The 23,908-nt window shown below is 48.5% G+C and overlaps 3 protein-coding genes across 4 annotated transcripts in view; 2 read left to right on the forward strand and 1 right to left on the reverse strand.

The window, feature by feature from the left end:
• The window catches only part of LOC138674982 (uncharacterized), a 47,517-nt gene extending 26,820 nt beyond the window's left edge, over window positions 1–20,697 (forward strand). The window contains exons 1-2 of one of the 2 annotated variants that reach the window (XM_069762879.1): window positions 12,239–12,430; window positions 15,304–20,697. In XM_069762879.1, the coding sequence (XP_069618980.1) occupies window positions 15,407–16,342 (936 nt within the window). In that variant the 5' untranslated portion in view covers window positions 12,239–12,430; window positions 15,304–15,406 and the 3' untranslated portion in view covers window positions 16,343–20,697. Of the gene's footprint in view, window positions 1–12,238; window positions 12,431–15,303 lie in introns of those variants that run through there. The other variant, XM_069762880.1, reaches the window with a different exon arrangement.
• Window positions 1,076–7,709, forward strand: LOC138674981 (uncharacterized). The gene is made up of 3 exons (XM_069762878.1): window positions 1,076–4,113; window positions 4,214–4,366; window positions 6,628–7,709. The coding sequence occupies exons 1-2, from the start codon at window positions 3,154–3,156 to the stop codon at window positions 4,217–4,219; spliced, it is 966 nt and encodes a 321-aa protein (XP_069618979.1). The 5' UTR covers window positions 1,076–3,153; the 3' UTR covers window positions 4,220–4,366; window positions 6,628–7,709.
• Window positions 20,403–22,351, reverse strand: LOC138673835 (serine/arginine repetitive matrix protein 5-like). The gene is made up of 2 exons (XM_069761870.1): window positions 21,323–22,351; window positions 20,403–21,122 (listed from the first exon to the last, which is right to left on the reverse strand). Exons 1-2 carry the CDS (start codon window positions 22,349–22,351, stop codon window positions 20,403–20,405), a joined length of 1,749 nt encoding a protein of 582 aa, XP_069617971.1.
• Window positions 22,352–23,908: the final 1,557 nt, after the last annotated feature.

A 23,908-nucleotide genomic window follows, 5' to 3' on the forward strand; every position in this document is an offset into this window, starting at 1 on the left:
ATCTTAAGGCCACTGGGATCGGAGTTATGGTACTTTCTAAAGTGCCTTGGCATGGTCTTGAGTAAGGACACATCCAAGGCATCCCTACCAGCCATGATGTCACGTACGTGTTCGCGCGTCCTAATTTTCAGTTCCCTAGATGTGAGACCTACATATATGAGGGAGCAGGGACAGGTGGCATAGTACACCACATGAGTGGTATTACATGAAATAAATTCTCGAATTTTGAATTCCCTGCTCCCATCAGATGTTTTGAAGGTCCCACATCTAAGGATATTAGGACACGCGACACACGAACCACACGGGAAACACCCAACGCGAGGGGAGTAGTTTGTAAAAAAGGGTTTTTGTGCTGCCACATAGTGACTACGCACTAAATTATCCCTAAGATTTCTCCCTCTCCGTTGTGTCACCAGTGGAGCCTGTGGCAACTGGGCCGCTAGAATACTATCAGTCTTCAAAATCGGCCAGTGCTTTGTCAAGATTTCCCGCATCCGATCCCAGTGGCAATTAGAGGTAGATATAAACCTAATTTCAGACTTACTCGTAGATCTCTTCTTTTTGGACTGGGTAAGAAGATCCTCCCTTGCTGTAGCTCTTGCTCGTCTATATCCCGCCTTAATACATCTCTGGCTATATCCTCTAGTCCTAAACCTATCAGCAAGGGCCAATGACTGACACTCGAAGCGGGCATTAGTAGAGCAGACCCGCCTCCCCCTCAAGAACTGGCCAACTGGGATGGCTTTAATGACAGAATAGTTGTGTGCCGAGGAGGCGTGCAACAGTGAATTTACAGATGTTTCCTTCCGGTACAAGTCCGTTTCAATAGAACCGTCCTCCGCGACACACAACGTAATGTCAAGAAAATTGATTTTCTTCGGATGCCAAAGGTAAGTGAACTTTAAATTAAAAATATTGTCATTAAGGTACCGCATGAACGTGGATAGGCTGGTCTCGTCACCGTTCCAGATCATCAACACATCATCGATATACCGAAACCAGCCCACCACTTGGTCCGCGGCATGTGCCCCGTCCCCCTGGAAGATAAATAAATGCCCGCTTCGAGTGTCAGTCATTGGCCCTTGCTGATAGGTTTAGGACTAGAGGATATAGCCAGAGATGTATTAAGGCGGGATATAGACGAGCAAGAGCTACAGCAAGGGAGGATCTTCTTACCCAGTCCAAAAAGAAGAGATCTACGAGTAAGTCTGAAATTAGGTTTATATCTACCTCTAATTGCCACTGGGATCGGATGCGGGAAATCTTGACAAAGCACTGGCCGATTTTGAAGACTGATAGTATTCTAGCGGCCCAGTTGCCACAGGCTCCACTGGTGACACAACGGAGAGGGAGAAATCTTAGGGATAATTTAGTGCGTAGTCACTATGTGGCAGCACAAAAACCCTTTTTTACAAACTACTCCCCTCGCGTTGGGTGTTTCCCGTGTGGTTCGTGTGTCGCGTGTCCTAATATCCTTAGATGTGGGACCTTCAAAACATCTGATGGGAGCAGGGAATTCAAAATTCGAGAATTTATTTCATGTAATACCACTCATGTGGTGTACTATGCCACCTGTCCCTGCTCCCTCATATATGTAGGTCTCACATCTAGGGAACTGAAAATTAGGACGCGCGAACACGTACGTGACATCATGGCTGGTAGGGATGCCTTGGATGTGTCCTTACTCAAGACCATGCCAAGGCACTTTAGAAAGTACCATAACTCCGATCCCAGTGGCCTTAAGATTAGGGGGATTGATAGAATACAGGGTGGTATCAGGGGTGGCAATCTTAACCAATTATTGGCACAGCGTGAGTGTAGGTGGATTGTCACCCTTGATACCATGGCCCCTAAAGGCCTAAATGAATCTATCAGCTTTGCCCCTTTTTTATAATTACGGCCAGTCTTGCTCCGCCTGTGTTGATAGTGCCTGTAGTGGCAACTGAGGATTTTGTAGTATTGTTCAGAGTCTGAGTCTTCATCCTGTCCTCTCTCGATTTATTGATACGGGTCGCCCCCGTTTCGTTTTTATGTGTATTGTATTTTGATTGTTTGTTGTTGTTTTTTTAATTAGTTCGGCTATGCTGCTTGGCGGAAGTTGCTTGAGACTACTTTTCTTGTCGCTGCTGAAGAACCACAGATGAAGTTTTGTGGATATACTAAGCATATCATTCTTTCACTGGATCTTGATATTCACAAGTATTTTTGCTCTTGGGGAATCATTTTTTGATACCCCCTTTTTTTTATTGCTTTGTTGATTTTGTATTATACTTCGTATGCACACTCTTATGTATTATAGTTGCCCGTCTTGGGCTTTCCTATTTACATAGGTTCTCATCCTGGGTTTGTCACCTTACACCTACTTAATACCTGTTGTTATTGTAATTTTGTTCACAACTTTTTGAAGCGCATTGCTGCGATTGGTGACGAGTAGTGCTTTATCTATTTATTTCTGCCGTTTTTTCCGCGGCAGTATATTTTAATATTTAGGTCTCTGACAATATGGCCGCCATTAGTGGCCTTCATTTAAATGGCCGCTTTGGGTGCGCGTGCGCTCCTTGGGTCTGGTTTCCTCCACTCCACCAGCGGCCGTCTGTTAATCGACGTGTGCGCATGTCATGACGTCACACGGCGGACTTCCGCCCCATGCTCGCACGTCTGTGACGGCCGCTGGTGTTGTGGAGCCCGGACGCAGGTGCGCATGCGCCGGAACCCAGCGGCATTTCCGGTTTAGCGTGTATATTATGGCATCTGAACATCCGATCACCATCCCCTTTTGAAAAAGCTTGGCGGCGAAACGTGCGTCAAGGGGTTCCTGGTGCACAGTGGGTGAGCGGTCCGATTACCATATGGGTAAGCATATAGTGGTTAGCACTCATTGATTTATGCATTAGCATTTACTCCATGAGGTACTATTCCTGGACAGCGGGGATGGTTGCAGGAATCAACCCTGATTAAATGGGATAGTATGAAAGGTTCCTGACTGCTGGCATTTTTCTTGCCCCCGGACACATATTCCGCTCCCCATATACACCAGTACTGCTGGAGTACTCTCCTTATTTTCAATCTGTTACGGTGCATAATTGTAAATTTTATTCTTTGATCATAGAATTTTTGTATACTTGCATTTAATAAAGCTATTGTAATTTTACTATGTTGTTTGGGATTTTTCTACTCCGTTTTCTTGTTGTTATACGTGATTGTTGGAGTAGCCCTGGTAAACCAGTGTATCTGGTTAATATAAGTGGGAGAGCTTTACTATATTACTCTCAGCCCCATAATATACATGTGCTTCGTGATTCTTTGTTTGATAGTAACGTGTCTGTGTCATTCACAGCGTCTGGTCTGAGGCAAATGGACTATCGCACCCGGGACCAAACTTGGTTATCCCGAGTACAGGAGGTCTTTAAGGAGGACTCTGGTGGTATTTTAATTGTAAACGGTGGTGACTCGAGGGAGAGGATTGAGAGACTCAGAACTCTGTTACACAGGCGGACCAAGTTATGGTGGAACAGAGCCTTTCTGGGACAGTACCTGACCCGCAGCTTAATTCCAAGGGGTCTCAGGATTCAGATCTTCCCATCATTTCCAGTGGATGATGAAATTTTTAAAAAAGAATGGGAGGATCTGGCTACCAAATGTTCCCGTGGTTTTATTGAATTATTGATGAAATTTGATGAAACAAGATTGAGTGATATTGAGAATGAGATTGATAATATTCAGACAATTGTCAAAAACGAACTGACAACAGAGGCACTAGATAAACTTAACGGAGATCTGGAGAAAGATTTTTCTAAGTGGGAGCAGGAGATAGGGGCTGTAAAAACTAAAAAGCTACAGAGAGACAATATGGATTACAAAGAGAACAAGGTATATCGCTGGAGGACTAATAAAAAGACTCGCCCATTCCCAGCCCATGTAAGGTCAGGCTCCGTCTCATCAGTTACATCTGCGGACGAATCTAGTATAGCTTCCGATGTGTCTGGGACAGTGGGTGGTGCCAAAAAAAGAAAACAACAGCCAGGAAGATTAGCAAAGGAAAAATTTAACAACAAAAGAAGACCCACGTCCCCTCCTACCTATGACCGGAAAGCCAGAAATACAAATTTGGAGGTAATAAATCTCTCCACACACAGTTTGTCTGAAACACAACTAGAGGTATTAAGTTTGGGGCTTAATTTTGTTCCGTGTGCGGGCTTTAATTTCTTTACAGCTGTGAAGGACACACATCTTTTTTGTCGTAAGCTTATCCTTAAGAAATTACATTGTCAAAGGAGGATAGATCCAAATTTATCAAATGACGTGGAACAGGAGGCTCTTGAAGCGTTAGAAGATCTATTAAGAGAACAAGACACCGACGATAGAGGTAAATTTCCTGCCTTTGTTGGACCCAGATCACTCACTTTCCCCCCCTTGTCCCTATGTCCGCAAGTGGAAATTTTTTGTAGACTTGTTATGGAGGACTTAAAGAAGATCCCGGGGTATAGACGTAACGATAACCTCACAGGCCCACAAAGGCGTGCCTTGAAGGAGTTACAAGGACTAGAATCTGTGGTCATTAAACCAGCGGACAAGGGGGGGAATGTGGTGATCTGGCCAACTGAGAAGTATGAAAAAGAGGCCTTTCGGCAACTGAGAAATAAAACCACCTATCAAATGCTAACACAGAATCCAACATTGACCTTTTCTAAGGAGTTGGACTCAATTTTATCTTATGCGGGCGAGTCTGGTATTGTTCCCAGAAGGGTTCTGGATGGATTATTGCCTAAATTTCCAAAAATCCCGACCTTTTACCTTTTACCAAAGGTACATAAGGATATTGCTAATCCTCCTGGCCGTCCCATTGTCTCTGGCATAGGGGGGTTGAGTGACAATGTTTGTAAATTCATCGACTTTTATCTCAAACCTTTAGTTGAAACCCTCCCCTCCTATGTCAGAGACACGACTGATGTGCTGGCTCGGGTCAATGGCATGGCCCTCGAGGCGGGCATGCTATTGGTGACCATCGATATTGAGTCACTTTATACCTCTATTCGTCATGAGGATGGTCTTAAGGCGGCCCGCTTCTTCCTGGAGATGGCTAACTGGGATGGACATTTTTCAGAGTTTATTTTGGATCTGATTCAATTTGTGTTGACACATAATTATTTTGTTTTCAAAGATAGGTTTTTTTTGCAGTTACAAGGTACCGCAATGGGCGCGGCATGTGCCCCGGCCTATGCAAATTTATTTCTTGGATACTGGGAGAGATTTATCTTCCAGGGGGACGGGGCACATGCCGCGGACCAAGTGGTGGGCTGGTTTCGGTATATCGATGATGTGTTGATGATCTGGAACGGTGACGAGACCAGCCTATCCACGTTCATGCGGTACCTTAATGACAATATTTTTAATTTAAAGTTCACTTACCTTTGGCATCCGAAGAAAATCAATTTTCTTGACATTACGTTGTGTGTCGCGGAGGACGGTTCTATTGAAACGGACTTGTACCGGAAGGAAACATCTGTAAATTCACTGTTGCACGCCTCCTCGGCACACAACTATTCTGTCATTAAAGCCATCCCAGTTGGCCAGTTCTTGAGGGGGAGGCGGGTCTGCTCTACTAATGCCCGCTTCGAGTGTCAGTCATTGGCCCTTGCTGATAGGTTTAGGACTAGAGGATATAGCCAGAGATGTATTAAGGCGGGATATAGACGAGCAAGAGCTACAGCAAGGGAGGATCTTCTTACCCAGTCCAAAAAGAAGAGATCTACGAGTAAGTCTGAAATTAGGTTTATATCTACCTCTAATTGCCACTGGGATCGGATGCGGGAAATCTTGACAAAGCACTGGCCGATTTTGAAGACTGATAGTATTCTAGCGGCCCAGTTGCCACAGGCTCCACTGGTGACACAACGGAGAGGGAGAAATCTTAGGGATAATTTAGTGCGTAGTCACTATGTGGCAGCACAAAAACCCTTTTTTACAAACTACTCCCCTCGCGTTGGGTGTTTCCCGTGTGGTTCGTGTGTCGCGTGTCCTAATATCCTTAGATGTGGGACCTTCAAAACATCTGATGGGAGCAGGGAATTCAAAATTCGAGAATTTATTTCATGTAATACCACTCATGTGGTGTACTATGCCACCTGTCCCTGCTCCCTCATATATGTAGGTCTCACATCTAGGGAACTGAAAATTAGGACGCGCGAACACGTACGTGACATCATGGCTGGTAGGGATGCCTTGGATGTGTCCTTACTCAAGACCATGCCAAGGCACTTTAGAAAGTACCATAACTCCGATCCCAGTGGCCTTAAGATTAGGGGGATTGATAGAATACAGGGTGGTATCAGGGGTGGCAATCTTAACCAATTATTGGCACAGCGTGAGTGTAGGTGGATTGTCACCCTTGATACCATGGCCCCTAAAGGCCTAAATGAATCTATCAGCTTTGCCCCTTTTTTATAATTACGGCCAGTCTTGCTCCGCCTGTGTTGATAGTGCCTGTAGTGGCAACTGAGGATTTTGTAGTATTGTTCAGAGTCTGAGTCTTCATCCTGTCCTCTCTCGATTTATTGATACGGGTCGCCCCCGTTTCGTTTTTATGTGTATTGTATTTTGATTGTTTGTTGTTGTTTTTTTAATTAGTTCGGCTATGCTGCTTGGCGGAAGTTGCTTGAGACTACTTTTCTTGTCGCTGCTGAAGAACCACAGATGAAGTTTTGTGGATATACTAAGCATATCATTCTTTCACTGGATCTTGATATTCACAAGTATTTTTGCTCTTGGGGAATCATTTTTTGATACCCCCTTTTTTTTATTGCTTTGTTGATTTTGTATTATACTTCGTATGCACACTCTTATGTATTATAGTTGCCCGTCTTGGGCTTTCCTATTTACATAGGTTCTCATCCTGGGTTTGTCACCTTACACCTACTTAATACCTGTTGTTATTGTAATTTTGTTCACAACTTTTTGAAGCGCATTGCTGCGATTGGTGACGAGTAGTGCTTTATCTATTTATTTCTGCCGTTTTTTCCGCGGCAGTATATTTTAATATTTAGGTCTCTGACAATATGGCCGCCATTAGTGGCCTTCATTTAAATGGCCGCTTTGGGTGCGCGTGCGCTCCTTGGGTCTGGTTTCCTCCACTCCACCAGCGGCCGTCTGTTAATCGACGTGTGCGCATGTCATGACGTCACACGGCGGACTTCCGCCCCATGCTCGCACGTCTGTGACGGCCGCTGGTGTTGTGGAGCCCGGACGCAGGTGCGCATGCGCCGGAACCCAGCGGCATTTCCGGTTTAGCGTGTATATTATGGCATCTGAACATCCGATCACCATCCCCTTTTGAAAAAGCTTGGCGGCGAAACGTGCGTCAAGGGGTTCCTGGTGCACAGTGGGTGAGCGGTCCGATTACCATATGGGTAAGCATATAGTGGTTAGCACTCATTGATTTATGCATTAGCATTTACTCCATGAGGTACTATTCCTGGACAGCGGGGATGGTTGCAGGAATCAACCCTGATTAAATGGGATAGTATGAAAGGTTCCTGACTGCTGGCATTTTTCTTGCCCCCGGACACATATTCCGCTCCCCATATACACCAGTACTGCTGGAGTACTCTCCTTATTTTCAATCTGTTACGGTGCATAATTGTAAATTTTATTCTTTGATCATAGAATTTTTGTATACTTGCATTTAATAAAGCTATTGTAATTTTACTATGTTGTTTGGGATTTTTCTACTCCGTTTTCTTGTTGTTACACAGGGCAGCTAGCAGAGTAATACGGGGCTATATGTACTGTACTCAGGGGAGCTAGCAGAGTAATACGGGCTATATGTACTGTACTCAGGGCAGCTAGCAGAGTAATACGGGGCTATATGTACTGTACTCAGGGGAGCTAGCAGAGTAATACGGGCTATATGTACTGTACTCAGGGCAGCTAGCAGAGTAATACGGGGCTATATGTACTGTACTCAGGGGAGCTAGCAGAGTAATACGGGGCTATATGTACTGTACACAGGGGAGCTAGCAGAGTAATACGGGGCTATATGTACTGTACTCAGGGCAGCTAGCAGAGTAATACGGGGCTATATGTACTGTACTCAGGGCCGCTAGCAGAGTAATACGGGGCTATATGTACTGTACTCAGGGCAGCTAGCAGAGTAATACGGGGCTATTTGTACTGTACTCAGGGGAGCCAGCAGAGTAATACGGGGCTATATGTACTGTACACAGGGGAGCCAGCAGAGTAATACGGGGCTATATGTACTGTACTCAGGGGAGCCAGCAGAGTAATACGGGGCTATATGTACTGTACAAAGGGGAGGCAGCAGAGTAATACGGGGCTATATGTACTGTACCCAGGGGAGCTAGCAGAGTAATACGGGGCTATATGTACTGTACTCAGGGCCGCTAGCAGAGTAATACGGGGCTATATGTACTGTACACAGGGCAGCTAGCAGAGTAATACGGGGCTATATGTACTGTACTCAGGGCAGCTAGCAGAGTAATACGGGGCTATATGTACTGTACTCAGGGCCGCTAGCAGAGTAATACGGGGCTATATGTACTGTACTCAGGGCCGCTAGCAGAGTAATACGGGGCTATATGTACTGTACACAGGGCAGCTAGCAGAGTAATACGGGGCTATATGTACTGTACACAGGGGAGCTAGCAGAGTAATACGGGGCTATATGTACTGTACTCAGGGCAGCTAGCAGAGTAATACGGGGCTATATGTACTGTACTCAGGGCAGCTAGCAGAGTAATACGGGGCTATATGTACTGTACTCAGGGCCGCTAGCAGAGTAATACGGGGCTATATGTACTGTACACAGGGGAGCTAGCAGAGTAATACGGGGCTATATGTACTGTACTCAGGGCAGCCAGCAGAGTAATACGGGGCTATATGTACTGTACTCAGGGGAGCCAGCAGAGTAATACGGGGCTATATGTACTGTACAAAGGGGAGGCAGCAGAGTAATACGGGGCTATATGTACTGTACCCAGGGGAGCTAGCAGAGTAATACGGGGCTATATGTACTGTACACAGGGGAGCTAGCAGAGTAATACGGGGCTATATGTACTGTACTCAGGGCCGCTAGCAGAGTAATACGGGGCTATATGCACTGTACTCAGGGCCGCTAGCAGAGTAATACGGGGCTATATGTACTGTACTCAGGGGAGCTAGCAGAGTAATACGGGGCTATATGTACTGTACTCAGGGGAGCTAGCAGAGTAATACGGGGCTATATGTACTGTACTCAGGGGAGCCAGCAGAGTAATACGGGGCTATATGTACTGTACTCAGGGCCGCTAGCAGAGTAATACGGGGCTATATGTACTGTACTCAGGGCCGCTAGCAGAGTAATACGGGGCTATATGTACTGTACTCAGGGCAGCTAGCAGAGTAATACGGGGCTATATGTACTGTACTCAGGGCAGCTAGCAGAGTAATACGGGGCTATATGCACTGTACACAGGGCAGCTAGCAGAGTAATACGGGGCTATATGTACTGTACTCAGGGCCGCTAGCAGAGTAATACGGGGCTATATGTACTGTACTCAGGGGAGCTAGCAGAGTAATACGGGGCTATATGTACTGTACACAGGGGAGCTAGCAGAGTAATACGGGGCTATATGTACTGTACTCAGGGCCGCTAGCAGAGTAATACGGGGCTATATGTACTGTACTCAGGGCAGCCAGCAGAGTAATACGGGGCTATATGTACTGTACTCAGGGGAGCTAGCAGAGTAATACGGGGCTATATGTACTGTACACAGGGGAGCTAGCAGAGTAATACGGGGCTATATGTACTGTACTCAGGGGAGCTAGCAGAGTAATACGGGGCTATATGTACTGTACTCAGGGCAGCTAGCAGAGTAATACGGGGCTATATGTAATGTACACAGGGTAAATATACAGTAAATATAATTGGGAATTATCAAATAAGTAAATTTTAACATACGGTATTTATCCCATACAGTGGTGGTGTAAATGGAAAATACTACGGTAATGTCGTACTGGGGGGTCTCCATGTAGTGATGTCCTCATTGGGGTCTTTACCTTTTTCTTCTATAGGTAACCCCCCACATACACATCTTATCTTATTGAGACATAGGGCAGCAGGGAGGACACAACTAGTCCAACACCGCCCCCACATGGCCAACACCGGACAGGACACCCACATGATTTCTGTGGTCTTTCGCTGTTTTTTGGTCGCTGCGCCCACCTGAAAAGCTGCTGTAAAAAGTCATCAGAACATCGTATTTACCCTAAAACGGTATCAATTAAAACTACATATCAAAGAAAAAACAAAATCCAAGCCCTCACACAGCTCCATCCCCAAAACAATATAAAAAAAAAATTCAGGTCTCAGAAAATTGCATTATTATTTTTTTACAAATGTATATTTTTTTTTGCCACAAAATAAAAAAAACTTGTTATCGCCATAAGTGTGCGGACCCAGAGAATCGTGTCACCAGGTGATTTTTACCACAGAACGGACGTCATAAATAGAAAAAAAAAATGGTGAAATTGTGTTTTTATCATTTAATTGCTCTGTGAATTATTTTTCCTTTTTTACAGATTTTATAGTAAAATTGACAAAAGTTGAACATGGCTGCGCTGGGAAGGGGGTTAATGGGGGCACTCCAGCATTTGGGGCTGTGAGATGCAGTTGTGGGGGGGTATAACATGATATCAGTTGTGTGTTCACATTTCAAGGCAGATTACAGGAATAAAGACCAATAAAGGTGACATTTACCTCAGAAACCATTAATATCAGCACCATTCACCACAAGGAGAGAACTACCTGTGTCATCATTCACCTCAGGAGCATTTCCCGCCTAGGAACAGTGCAGAATCTGAGGAAAGCTGGCAGTTTCCGCAGTGATTGCTGGGAGTCGTAGTTTAATAATCACTTCTGAGCATTACATAACAGCAGATGTGAACTACAGTTCCCAGAATCCCATGCGCCGCAATTGGTTTCTGGGAACTGTAGTCCAGAAAATGCAATAACAAGTTCTAGAAAAGGGACAGTTACACTACAAATCCCAGAAATCATTGCGGGATCAATTCTAGGCGTGAAATAAAGGTTGTTGATGAGGAGTGCTCTTACATTAGAGGAGGGTGGAGCGCATAATATGAGTGACTGCTGGGGATTGTAGTTCCCCTGTAGCTAAGCAGCCATTCTCCTCAGATTACGTAGATGATGTTAGTCAAGCATGAAAGTATAAATGTCACCATTATTAAACACATTCGCTGTTGAAAGCGCCATCAATCACGTTTCTCTGACACCTTGCATTTTTAGTTCCTCGTATTTCTCCAGCTTTCGATAACTCCGCTGTCGCTGAATAAAATTGTTTTTGAGGCTAAACTCCAGTTTTGTCCTAATCCTGCTCGCACAGCTGAGGGTTCGTCCCAGTGGCGTCACACCAAGTCGCATGGTGGCGGATCGCACACTTTACCGTCAGCATATGGCGGCGCGCCCCGGGGTCCAGCCGTGATCCCGTGCACCAGGGTCACATCACGGACGCCGTCGACACCTCCCATTTCTGCGCCTCCGTTTTTTCCTCGCCTTTTTCCCGGAGCCATTACTGTTTTGCATTTCCGTCCATACAGCTGGGCAGCGACTTGTTCTTTTGCGCGGCGAGCTGACCATGTTATTGGTACCACTTCATGTCTTCAGCGCTTTTTATTGATTTTTTTTGTATTGGAAAAATTGATTCCAGCTGTTAGTTTCTTTTTTTTTTTTTTTTTTTTCATCTTTTTTTGTTTTTCTATAAACTAAAATACCGCCGTACTGCAGTACCTAATGACTGTAACAGCGGGCTTCATAGGAGCATAAAGATGGCGGTGACGGGAGCCTTTATTAGATGCCCGCGTTACATTACAAACTATCGTCTATCCGCGATCGGAACGCGGGCGTGGACGATGGCCTGTGCTTGCGTTTACAACTGGGGGCGGTCATGTGACACTGCAGTGATTGACTGCAGCGGTCACACGCCCCTGCTGCCAAAGAGGAAGCATGGACACTAGTAGTGATCCGGACAGAGGCAAGCGATTGGCTGAAGTGGTCACATGTCCATACAGCCATGGCGTAGTGACCTCTGCAGACAATCTTGGGCTGCTGAAATCACCTGACTATGCAGCCGTAAGAGGAAGCATGGAGACGGGTGTGGGAGTGGGGACGGATGGGTAAGGCGGGTTTATACTTCTTCCTGGAATCAGACAGACATGTGACCACTGCAGCCAATCATCATCAGCACTAAACCTTCCCGAGACATCACGGTGCTGCTCTGACACGATTGTCTCCTGGGCAAATAAGGCTGCGTTGTTTGTGCTTCCTGCTAAAGGCGCCATTAACCGTATGACGGGGTGTATATAAGGCCACCGAGACGGGGAGGACGAGGGTCAGAGGAAAAAAAAAAGAATTCCAAAGGTAACAACGTCATGGTACATTCTTGATGGAAGCAGATCTGGAGCCTAGGTGTGACTACCCCGGCACCACCCCTTTAATTTCAGGTCTGGTGTTTCTCCATGGTGAGTGCACGCCCCGCGCGTTTCTCGGGAGAACGCTCCCTAATTGCACGCGCCCCTCGCAGCTGCTCCACTTTTTCTAAAAAAAAAAAAAAAAAAAGTCAATGGAGGAAATGATTCCAGCAGGTTTTTAGGATTGCGGTGACGGCGTCACTATGCCACTCGCGTATTGCGTCCTGCCGCGCGGCGCTGCAAGGGTTAAGTCCTCCTTTTAATTCCCGAATGTCAGCGACTTGTTAGATGATTGGTCGTGTCGCCTCGTCCCCCTCGGGGGGCACCGCACGCATCTAGGGGATTCTGCAGGAACGATACTCCGGCATTGTGTGGACGGCGTCAGGTTGTGGACGCTCGTCGCTGAATTTACTCCTGACGCTAAAAGGGGTCATCCGGAGCGCGAGCTGCCGACACCTCCCAGAACGCTGATGCAACAGGTCACCAAATAACGTGAGTAGCATCTCCGAGGACGGCGATAAATCTATATATATATATATAGTCTGTGCCTGGAGAAAATCTCCTGCATACCGTTGTTAGCCATGACGTAGCGTATGTATTGCTCTCTGTTATCAGCCAATTCAAGTCTGGTAGAGACTGTCGCTTGTGATGAGTGACTGATCGTATAGAAAGCTCGGCGCCCGACCCGTCACATCTCCGTCACATCCATATCTGCCTTATAAGGCTATGTTCACACTTTGCGGATTTTGCTGCGGATCCGCAGCGGATTTGACCGCTGCGGATCCGCAGCAGTTTTCCATGAGTTTACATTACAATGTAAACCTATGGGAAACAAAAAACGCTGTGCACATGCTGCAGAAAAATCCGCGCAGAAACGCTGCGGATTACATTCCGCAGCATGTCACTTCTTTTCTGCGGATTTTCACCTGCTCCAATAGGAAACTGCAGATGAAAATCCGCAGAAGAAACCGCAGTAAAAACCGCGATAAATCCGCAGTAAAAACCGCGATGGGTTTTCACTGCGGATTTTGGAATTCTGCTGCGGAAAAATCCGCAGTGGAATCCGCAAAGTGTGAACATAGCCTAACACTATTTCTGGCACTGCTGCAAGACTTTACACTAGTTTCACTTACTGCACTTTTCAGCGTCTTATATGACGCATTTTTTCAGACTTTTTCTTGGCATTATTGCGGCTTTTATTTCATCTTTTTATTTTATTGCAGCACGCTCGTTTTTTTTACCTGCCAGACATGAGAAATAAACAAAAAAAATATATAACTAAAAAATCTACGGGAAACACTAAAAAGAATTCCCAACATTAGAATACGGGCACACTGGTCAGATTATACCAGATCCACAGCAGACCCTCGTATTTGTGCTGCAGAACCTCGTATTTGTGCCGCAGACCCTCGTGTTTATGCCGCAGACCTTCGTATTTGTGCTGCAGACCCTCGTATTTCTGCTGCAGACCTTCGTATTTGTGCCACAGACCCTCATATTTGTGCCGCAGACCTTCGTATTTGTGCCGCAGAGCCTCGTATTTGTGCCCCAGCCCTCGTATTTGTGCCGCAAACCCTCGTATTTGTGACACAGACTCTCGTATTGGTGTGGCAGAGCCTCGTGCTTGTGCCGCAGACCCTCGTACTTGTGCCGCAGACCCTCGTATTTGTGACACAGACTCTCGTATTTGTGTGGCAGAGCCTCGTATTTGTGCCGCAGACCTTCGTACTTGTGCTGCAGACCCTCGTATTTGTGCCTCAGACCCTCGTATTTGTGACACAGACTCTCGTATTGGTGTGGCAGAGCCTCGTGCTTGTGCCGCAGACCCTCGTACTTGTGCCGCAGACCCTCGTATTTGTGACACAGACTCTCGTATTTGTGTGGCAGAGCCTCATATTTGTGCCGCAGACCTTCGTACTTGTGCTGCAGACCCTCGTATTTGTGCCTCAGACCCTCGTATTTGTGACACAGACTCTCGTATTTGTGTGGCAGAGCCTCGTACTTGTGCCGCAGACCTTCGTACTTGTGCCGCAGACCCTCGTACTTGTGCCGCAGACCCTCGTATTTGTGCCGCAGACCCTCGTATTTGTGCCGTAGACCCTCGTATTTGTGTTTCAGAGCCTCGTATTTGTGCCGCAGACCTTCGTACTTGTGCCACAGACCCTCGTATTTGTGCCGCAGACCCTCGTATTTGTGCCGTAGACCCTCGTATTTGTGCCTCAGACCCTCGTATTTGTGACACAGACTCTCGTATTGGTGTGGCAGAGCCTCGTATTTGTGCCGCAGACCTTCGTACTTGTGCCGCAGACCCTCGTATTTGTGCCGCAGACCCTCGTATTTGTGCCGTAGACCCTCGTATTTGTGCCTCAGACCCTCGTATTTGTGACACAGACTCTCGTATTTGTGTGGCAGAGCCTCGTATTTGTGCCGCAGACCTTCGTACTTGTGCCGCAGACCTTCGTACTTGTGCCGCAGACCCTCGTACTTGTGCCGCAGACCCTCGTATTTGTGCCGCAGACCCTCGTATTTGTGCCGCAGACCCTCGTATTTATGCTACCGTACTTATTCCTGCTGCATTTTCCGTGTTGTAGCCTGTGAGTGAAGTTGTGGAAAACCCTGCTCACATGCGTGATATCTGACATGGATTGCGAAGTGGAGCTTCCGCCAAAATCCACGTTGCATTTGACAGGTCTGAACGAGGCTTTAAAGTGAAACACTAGTTGGTGTCACCGCCACCTGCATAACCGTCGCGCCGTCTAATCTTACACTGTCATTAAGAGATTACCGCAGACAATGAGTAAACTCTCTGTCCTTCTGTTTTAGGGACTTCACTTCTCATGGGAGCCCATAGGTGAAGAGGCGGGGGTGTGAGAACTTCTGCAAGTTGTGACAGCGGCCAGATCTTGTGTCCAGCGATACCCCAGACATGTCCTGCTCGGAAGCCTCCACCTCTAGTTACCTCCGGACGTCCCGGGAATGTGATGACGACGTTGGGGCGCTTCCAGACCTTGTTACCATATCTGATGAGGGAACGTTGAACTTCAGGCCGGGATGTAACCAGGCTGCCCAAGATCTGGTCAACTCCATACTTTCCCCACGGACCTGGGAGAAGTATCTGGCCTCCTGGAAATCCTGGATCCAGTTCAAGAAAGCAGCTCGCCAAAGAGGTTGGTGCCGGGCGGAGAAAATTATGGTGGATTTCTTTGAACATCTAATATCCAGCGGGTACACTCGGAGCAAAGTGGTGGGCACCCTGGCCGGGATCTCGTTTTGCTTGCAGATCATGGAAAAGAAAGATGTCACCAAGCAGTTTCTGATCCAGCAGATGCTGACGAGCTGGAGAAGCAAGGAGATGGAGGACAACGTGGAGACGGAGAGCAATGGCGACTACGGTGAGCTCCTGACCCCCGAGATGCTCGCCTCCGTGCTCTACGCCACCAAGAAGGTTTGTTTCGACAACAACGAGAGCCGGTTGTTTTCCGCAGCCTTCACCTTGGCATTTTACGGGTCCTTTGACATGGAGGAATTGGTGGCCAGAACCAAAGATGAAGACGGCTCAGGACTGGCGTTCAAAGATGTCATCGTGGAGCGCAACTCTATATATTGCAAGACGCAGAAAGTCCGATCCAACAAAAGCCAATGGGTGGAGGTGAAGAAGCGGGATGACAAGTTCTTATGTCCTCTCAACAGAATGAAGAAATTCCTGGAGGTCAGGCCCGAGGGGGGCAGAAACTTTTTCATCCATGAGAATGGGACGCTGCTGACCCAGTTCCAGTTCAGCAGGGTGCTGTCTTTTGCCTTGGAGGAGGCAGGTCTCGATTCTAGAAGGTTCGGGCCTCATTCCCTCTGTCACAAGACATGAAGCTGCTGTGTCGGGAAATGGAGGGGATATGTGGGAAGCGTTGTGAGGCCTTGGGTAGCGGAGAATTCACTGTATAGCGGTCGTATTTTCTCATCTATATTACTGCCTCAAGTCCTGGTCCTGCTGTGTGTCTGACAGCATCATAAATGGCCATGACGCTGATGGTTCGGGTCACTGGGCCAACGGTCAGGCCAGGATGTGCCACAGTAATGTGGATGACCGCTATACAGATAGGATGAAACTATATGGGGGGTTTAAAAGCTTATTCACACCTTTCATCTCGTCTCCATATTTCATAGGAATATAAAGGAAGCGTAAACTACTTGAATATACTCTATTGCTCCCTGTTATCGGCCATTTCGAACAGGGTAGAGCCTAAAGTGGACCTGATGCTTTAATGTCGACCAAACCTGACTGTTCGATGTCTAGGGGGTCTTTAATACTAATGGGGAAAAATGAATTGGGCACTTTAGTCCCGGCCCCAGAGGCGTCTAATAACATATTCAGCCCAATCACGTGTGCTGTGTACACCATGTTCCAAATTCTTATGCAGATGACCTTTTTCTCGGATTTTCCTAAATGGTCGGTGCAGATGACAGTCAGTCTAATAAATGTCATCACCCGTTACATTATACATCGAATTTTATTGAAGAAACCTCCCAATGATAACAGTATAATCTCCAAAATGAATAAAACCCCACAATGCACTGCTCCAAATTATTAGGCCCAGTAGAATTTCTATACATTTGATATAATGAACTGAAAAGTCTCATGTGTGGAATTTGCAGCATTAGGAGGTCACATTCACTGAACAAAAAAGCTATTTAACCCCAAAACCTCCTAACAGGCCGAGTTACATGTAACATCGGAGCCTTCTTTGCTGTCACCTTCACAATTCTTGCCTCCATTGAACTTGTGAGTTTTTGGAGAGTTTCTGCTCGTATTTCTTTGCCCCCAGAGCTGCTGTTTTGATGTGATCGGCCTCCCACCCTCATAGATCTTGTGCTGGATGATTCTCCACAGGTTCTCTATAGGGTTGAGGTCAGGGGAAGATGGCGGCCGCACCATGAGTTTATCTCCTTTTATGCCCATAGCAGCCAATGACTCGGAGGTTTCTTTGCAGCATGAGATGGGGCATTGTCAGCATGAAGATGATTTTGCTCCTGGTTTCTGCTTTTTAGACCATGGAAGAACGTTGTCAGTCAGAAGCTCTATATACTTTGCAGAGGTCATTTTCACACCTTCAGGAACCTTAAAGGGCCTCACCAGCTGTTTCCCCATGATTCCGGCCCAAAACCATGACTCCTCCACCTCCTTGCTGACGTTGCAGCCTTGTTGGGACATGGTGGCCTTCACCAACCATCCACTACTCCATCCATCTGGACCATCCAGGGTTGCTCGACACTCATCAGTAAACAAGACAGTTTGAAAATTAGTCTTCATGTATGTGTGAGCCCAATGCAACCATTACTACTTGTGAACACTGTTTAGGGGTGGCCGAATAGTAGGTTTATGCACCACAGCAAGCCTTTGAAGGAGCCTACACCTTGAGGTTCGAGGGACTCCAGAGGCACCAGCAGCTTCAAATAACTGTTTGCTGCTTTGTAATGGGATTTTGGCAGCTGCTCTCTTAATCCGATGAATTTGTGTGGCAGAAACCTTCCTCATTATGCCTTTATCTGCATGAACTCTGTCTGTGCTCAGAATCAGCCACAAATCTCTTAACAGTACGATGATCACGCTTAAGATTTCGGGAAATATCTAATGTTTTCATCCCTTGACCAAGGCATTGCACTATTTAACGCTTTTCAGCAGCAGAGAGATCCTTTTTATTTCCCATATTGCTTGAAACCTATGGCCTGCTTAATAATGTGGAACATCATTATTAATTTTTCTTTAATTAGAATCACCTGGAAAACTAATTATAACATATTTAAGATTGATTTCAGTGATCCATTGAGCCCTGAGACACAATACCATCCATGAGTTTATTGAAAAACAAAACAATGACATCTTTATGACACTTAAATCCAATTTGCATAATAATTTGGAACACGGTGTATGGGGGTCCGGACAGTCTCTACAGGCAGCCTTAATTATCCACCTGGTAAGTGCAATCTATTGCTTCCTGTTATCAGCCATGACCCCGGTGGTGCCGGGATCAGACAAGAATAAGATAAAGCGTCCTGAAAAGTTGGTGACTATTATGTGTGTCCATATGTCACGTCTGTGCGGCATCTGTATTTAGTAGGTGCCTGGTCACATACGGTTCCTGAGGTTAATAAGGCATAAAAATCGGACGTAGTGCGGATGATCCGGGAATCTTGTATGGTCTCATCTGATATATGGGAGAGACAGGTTCATTCTGTCATCCGGACCACCCTATGGGGCCCGGCCAGCACACCCGTATAGTACGAGCCCCTTCATCTATGCCGGGCATTAGCGGGTGTTGGTGAATAACTTCCCCCTCTATAGGACCCCTAAAACGTATACCTTTATATGACCCCCTGTAACTTCCCTCTATAGGACCGTACATATAACGTATCCCTCTATATAACCCCCTATAGCTTCTCCCTCTATAGGACCCCTATAGTTTCACCTCTGTAGAACCCCTATAGCTTAACTGTCTATAGGACCCCTGTAGCTTCTCCCTCTATAGGACCCCTGTAGCTTCTCCCTCTATAGAACCCCTATAGCTTAACCATCTATAGGACCCCTATAGCTTCTCCATCTCTAGGACCCCTATAGCTTCTCCCTCTATAGGACCCCTGTAGCTTCTCCCTCTATAGAACCCCTATAGCTTAACCATCTATAGGACCCTTGTAGCTTCTCCCTCTATAGGGCCCCTATAGTTTCACCTCTATAGAACCCCTATAGCTTAACTGTCTATAGGACCCCTATAGCTTCTCCCTCTATAGGACCCCTGTAGCTTCTTCCTCTATAGAACCCCTATAGCTTAACCATCTATAGGACCCCTGTGGCTTCTCCATCTCTAGGACCCCTATAGCTTCTCCATCTCTAGGACCCCTGTTGCTTCTCCCTCTATAGGACCCTTATAGCTTCTCCCTCTATAGGACCCCTATAGTTTTCCCCTCTATAGGACCCTTATAGCTTCTCCCTCTATAGGACCCCTATAGTTTTCCCCTCTATAGGACCCCTATAGTTTTCCCCTCTATAGGACCCCTATAGTTTTCCCCTCTATAGGACCCCTATAGCTTCTCCCTCTATAGGATCCCTATAGCTTCTCCCTCTATAGGATCCCTATAGCTTCTCCATCTCTAGGACCCCTGTAGCTTCTCCCTCTATAGGACCCCTATAGCTTCTCCCTCTATAGGATTCCTATAGCTTCTCCATCTCTAGGACCCCTATAGCTTCTCCCTCTATAGGACCCCTATAGCTTCTCCCTCTATAGGATTCCTATAGCTTCTCCATCTCTAGGACCCCTATAGCTTCTCCATCTCTAGGACCCCCTATAGCATCTCCCTCTATAGGACCCCTATAGCTTCTCCGTCTATAGGACCCCAGAACTTCTCCTTCTAGTTGGTGTTGGGTCGGTGATCATGCCGGGGGGCTTTATAGATGGTGAATGGTTAGATTATTTATTATACAAATTGATAGAAGTAAAGCTTCCCGACGTTGCAATAACCTTCACTTACGTCTCTGCAGAACGTCGGGCGGTTTTGTTTCGGGCGACCGAGAAGTCGATGTGGTTTTCTTATTGATGGTTAAAAATTGATTATTTCTTTGTTTGTCGTTGCACTTTTTCACCCGTCCGGTGTTTTCCTGCCCATTGGTAAGTGGTGCGGGCGAAGATCACACCCTCACATAAGTCTGCTCGCTCATCCGCCCTGGTGGCTCTGGTCTTCAGCCTGGAACCACCGGCCATATTTCAGAGATCCTCTAATAACAAACAATAAATGGCAGATTGATATTATGTCTTCCATTGACAGGTTATTAGTTGAGACCATCTGTTTCTGGGAAAGACGGGTGACAACACATCCAACCACCGGATTTTCTATCCACAATTTCCAGATGCTGGAGATAGCGCCCCATGTGGATGTCACCAGTAAATCTGCAGCTTTTCTCCACTGCTCATTTCTAGCTGGGGTAGTTTCTCCGCTTGCCGAGACTCCTGCTGGTGCCGGGTCTCCTGCTGGTGCCGGGTCTCCTGCTGGTGCCGGGTCTCCTGCTGGTGCCGGGTCTCCTGCTGGTGCCGGGTCTCCTTCAGGCGCCGGGTCTCCTTCAGGTGCCAGGACTCCTGCGGGTGCTGGGTCTCCTGCTGGTGCCGGGTCTCCTGCTGGTGCCGGGTCTCCTGCTGGTGCCGGGTCTCCTGCTGGTGTCGGGTCTCCTGCTGGTGCCGGGTCTCCTGCTGGTGCCGGGTCTCCTTCAGGCGCCGGGTCTCCTTCAGGTGCCAGGACGCCTGCGGGTGCTGGGTCTCCTGCGGGTTCCGGGTCTCCTGCTGGTGTCGGGTCTCCTGCTGGTGCCGGGTCTCCTGCTGGTGCTGGGTCTCCTGCTGGTGCTGGGTCTCCTGCGGGTGCCGTGTCTCCTGCTGGTGCCGTGTCTCCTGCTGGTGCCGGGTCTCCTGCTGGTGCCGGGTCTCCTGCTGGTGCCGGGTCTCCTGTGAGTGCCGGGTCTCCTGCTGGTGCCGTGTCTCCTGCGGGTGCTGGGTCTCCTGCTGGTGCCGGGTTTCCTGTGAGTGCCGGGTCTCCTGCTGGTGCCGTGTCTCCTGTGGGTGCTGGGTCTCCTGCTGGTGCCGGGTCTCCTGCGGGTGCCGGGTCTCCTGCGGGTGGCGGGTCTACTGCGGGTGCCAGGTCTCCTGCTGGTGCCGGGTCTCCTGCGGGTGCCGGGTCTCCTGCTGGTGCCGGGTCTCCTGCGGGTGCTGGGTCTCCTGCAAGTGCTGGGTCTCCTGCAAGTGCTGGGTCTCCTGCAAGTGCCGGGTCTCCTGCAGGTGCTGGGTCTCCTGCGTGCCGAGTCTCCTACGGGTGCTGGGTCTCCTGCAAGTGCTGGGTTTCCTGCAAGTGCTGGGTCTCCTGCAAGTGCTGGGTCTCCTGTGGGTGCCGGGTCTCCTGCGGGTGCCGGGTCTCCTGCGGGTGCTGGGTCTCCTGCGGTGCCGGGTCTCCTACGGGTGCCGGGTCTCCTGCGGGTGCCGGGTCTCCTGCGGGTGCCGGGTCTCCTGCGGGTGCCGGGTCTCCGGGTGCCGGGTCTCCTGCGGGTGCTGGGTCTCCTGCAGGTGCTGGGTCTCCTGCGGTGCCGGGTCTCCTGCAGGTGCCGGGTCTCCTGCGGGTGCCGGGTCTCCTGCGGGTGCCGGGTCCCCTGCGGGTGCCGGGTCCCCTGCGGGTGCCGGGTCTCCTGCGGGTGCCGGGTCTCTTGCGGGTGCCGGGTCTCCTGCGGGTGCCGGGTCTCCTGCGGGTGCCGGGTCTCCGGGTGCCGGGTCTCCTGCGGGTGCCGGGTCTCCTGCGGGTGCTGGGTCTCCTGCGGTGCCGGGTCTCCTGCGGGTGCTGGGTCTCCTGCGGGTGCCGGGTCTCCTGCGGGTGCCGGGTCTCCTGCGGGTGCCGGGTCTCCTGCGGGTGCCGGGTCTCCTGCGGGTGCCGGGTCTCTTGCGGGTGCCGGGTCTCCTGCGGGTGCCGGGTCTCCGGGTGCCGGGTCTCCTGCGGTGCCGGGTCTCCTGCGGGTGCCGGGTCTCCTGCGGGTGCCGGGTCCCCTGCGGGTGCCGGGTCTCCTGCGGGTGCCGGGTCTCCTGCGGGTGCCGGGTCTCTTGCGGGTGCCGGGTCTCCTGCGGGTGCCGGGTCTCCGGGTGCCGGGTCTCCTGCGGTGCCGGGTCTCCTGCGGGTGCCGGGTCTCCTGCGGGTGCCGGGTCCCCTGCGGGTGCCGGGTCCCCTGCGGGTGCCGGGTCTCCTGCGGGTGCCGGGTCTCTTGCGGGTGCCGGGTCTCCTGCGGGTGCCGGGTCTCCTGCGGGTGCCAGGTCTCCTGCGGTGATGGGTCTCCTGTGGGTGCCGGAATAGTTATCATATCGGTTGTCACCCTTCTTTCCCAGATTTGTCTGGACAGAATTCTTTTTAACATCTTGCCCGATCTCCGCTGCCGCCATCTTGGCGGAGACGACCGACCACAACAGACTCGTATGTGATTGTTCTTGTTTTTTCCTTTCATCCCACAGTTTCTCCGGAGACTGACATTTCATTGTCGCCTGTATCGTTCATTGTTATCGTCTTGGAATAAAAGTTTTCATAAATTTGATTCTTTCTTGTTCTCGGTCTCCTTCACTTTACCCGGATTTTGCATTGATGCCATTATTAATCTCTCTCCCGGGAGGAGTTTTCTCACTACTTTGTGACATAAAAATGTACAACATTGTATCTGTTCTTAAAGGGGAACACCATACAAAAAACCCTACAATTTGGTATTTCTGCAGAGTGAGGTCCACCTTCTTCCAAACCTCCAATTGCTTTGACATCTCCCTTCTAGTGGGGTCCAGCTGCAGCCCCCTACCTTCTTATCTTACATTTACCATCATTTCCTCTGACTTTTACACTCCAGGACTCTGTATATTTTCCTCTGCGGATAACGCAGCGGCGCGCCTTCATTTACCATTGATATCACTCCAGCGTTGGGATCGTTTATGAAGACTGGACGTAAAGAAAGGTAAATTCCTGTTTGTTTAGGGTGCCTATTCACTGTGTTTTTTGTGTCCCCCCCAATACTTAAGCCAGATGAACTTTAAGGGGTTGTCCACTGCTGGCAAATCTCCTGTGTAATCACTACAGGGCCCAAATTTAAAATAAAAGTTGTGTATATTCACCTCCTGTAGCGGCGCCATTCGACATGGTGCCACTGTTCCCACAGAAAGACATGACTTTGTTGTGTCACATGCCACCTGCAGTCAATAAGCATCTGCCTGTCAGCTGACAGAATATTGATGGCTGCAGATAAAGAGCGGACGCACACTGACTGACTGCAGGCATCACATGACACAACATATGGGAAAATAGTTATGTCTGGTATGACAGCACAGCTCCATAAAAGAGAATATGGCTAATCTGCAATACCAGATACAGCCAGATGACAGGTGGAGGCGCAGTTTTGGGGAAACAAAAGAAGATATTTTTGCAGCTGTTTAGTGTGTGCATTGCTCTGTGATCAACAGACCCCTGTGAACGTCCTATGGGTGGGGGGATGGGAGCATCCATGTTCCCTGCAGTCACACCTGTTTTTATTGTGAGGTAGATGCTGGATTGCTCCCAGAGGGTTAATTAATTGTAGCTGAAAGTGTAAAATAGTTTCAGACCCCCGGAGTCGGGTGAAATTGGTCGCCCGGGGAGAGCGCGGTGCAGCCGGCGACACCGCGAAGAGCAGATCATTGTGTGATCGGGTCTGATCCGGGGAGCAGATGGCGCCGGCTGGACTTTCATTAAAAAGCGCCCTCAACCCACATTTATTACATGTGTTAATGTCGGCAAGGGGCAAAGATTGCTAATACCGTGAGTCAATATCTCTTCTGGATATGAAAAGTCATCACACCCCTGTAAAATCCCTTTTTTTCCCCCTTTAATGTCGCCTATAATCTGT

The sequence above is a fragment of the Ranitomeya imitator genome, chromosome 4, assembly GCF_032444005.1.
Source record: "Ranitomeya imitator isolate aRanImi1 chromosome 4, aRanImi1.pri, whole genome shotgun sequence".
NCBI classification, from domain to species: Eukaryota; Metazoa; Chordata; class Amphibia; order Anura; family Dendrobatidae; genus Ranitomeya; species Ranitomeya imitator.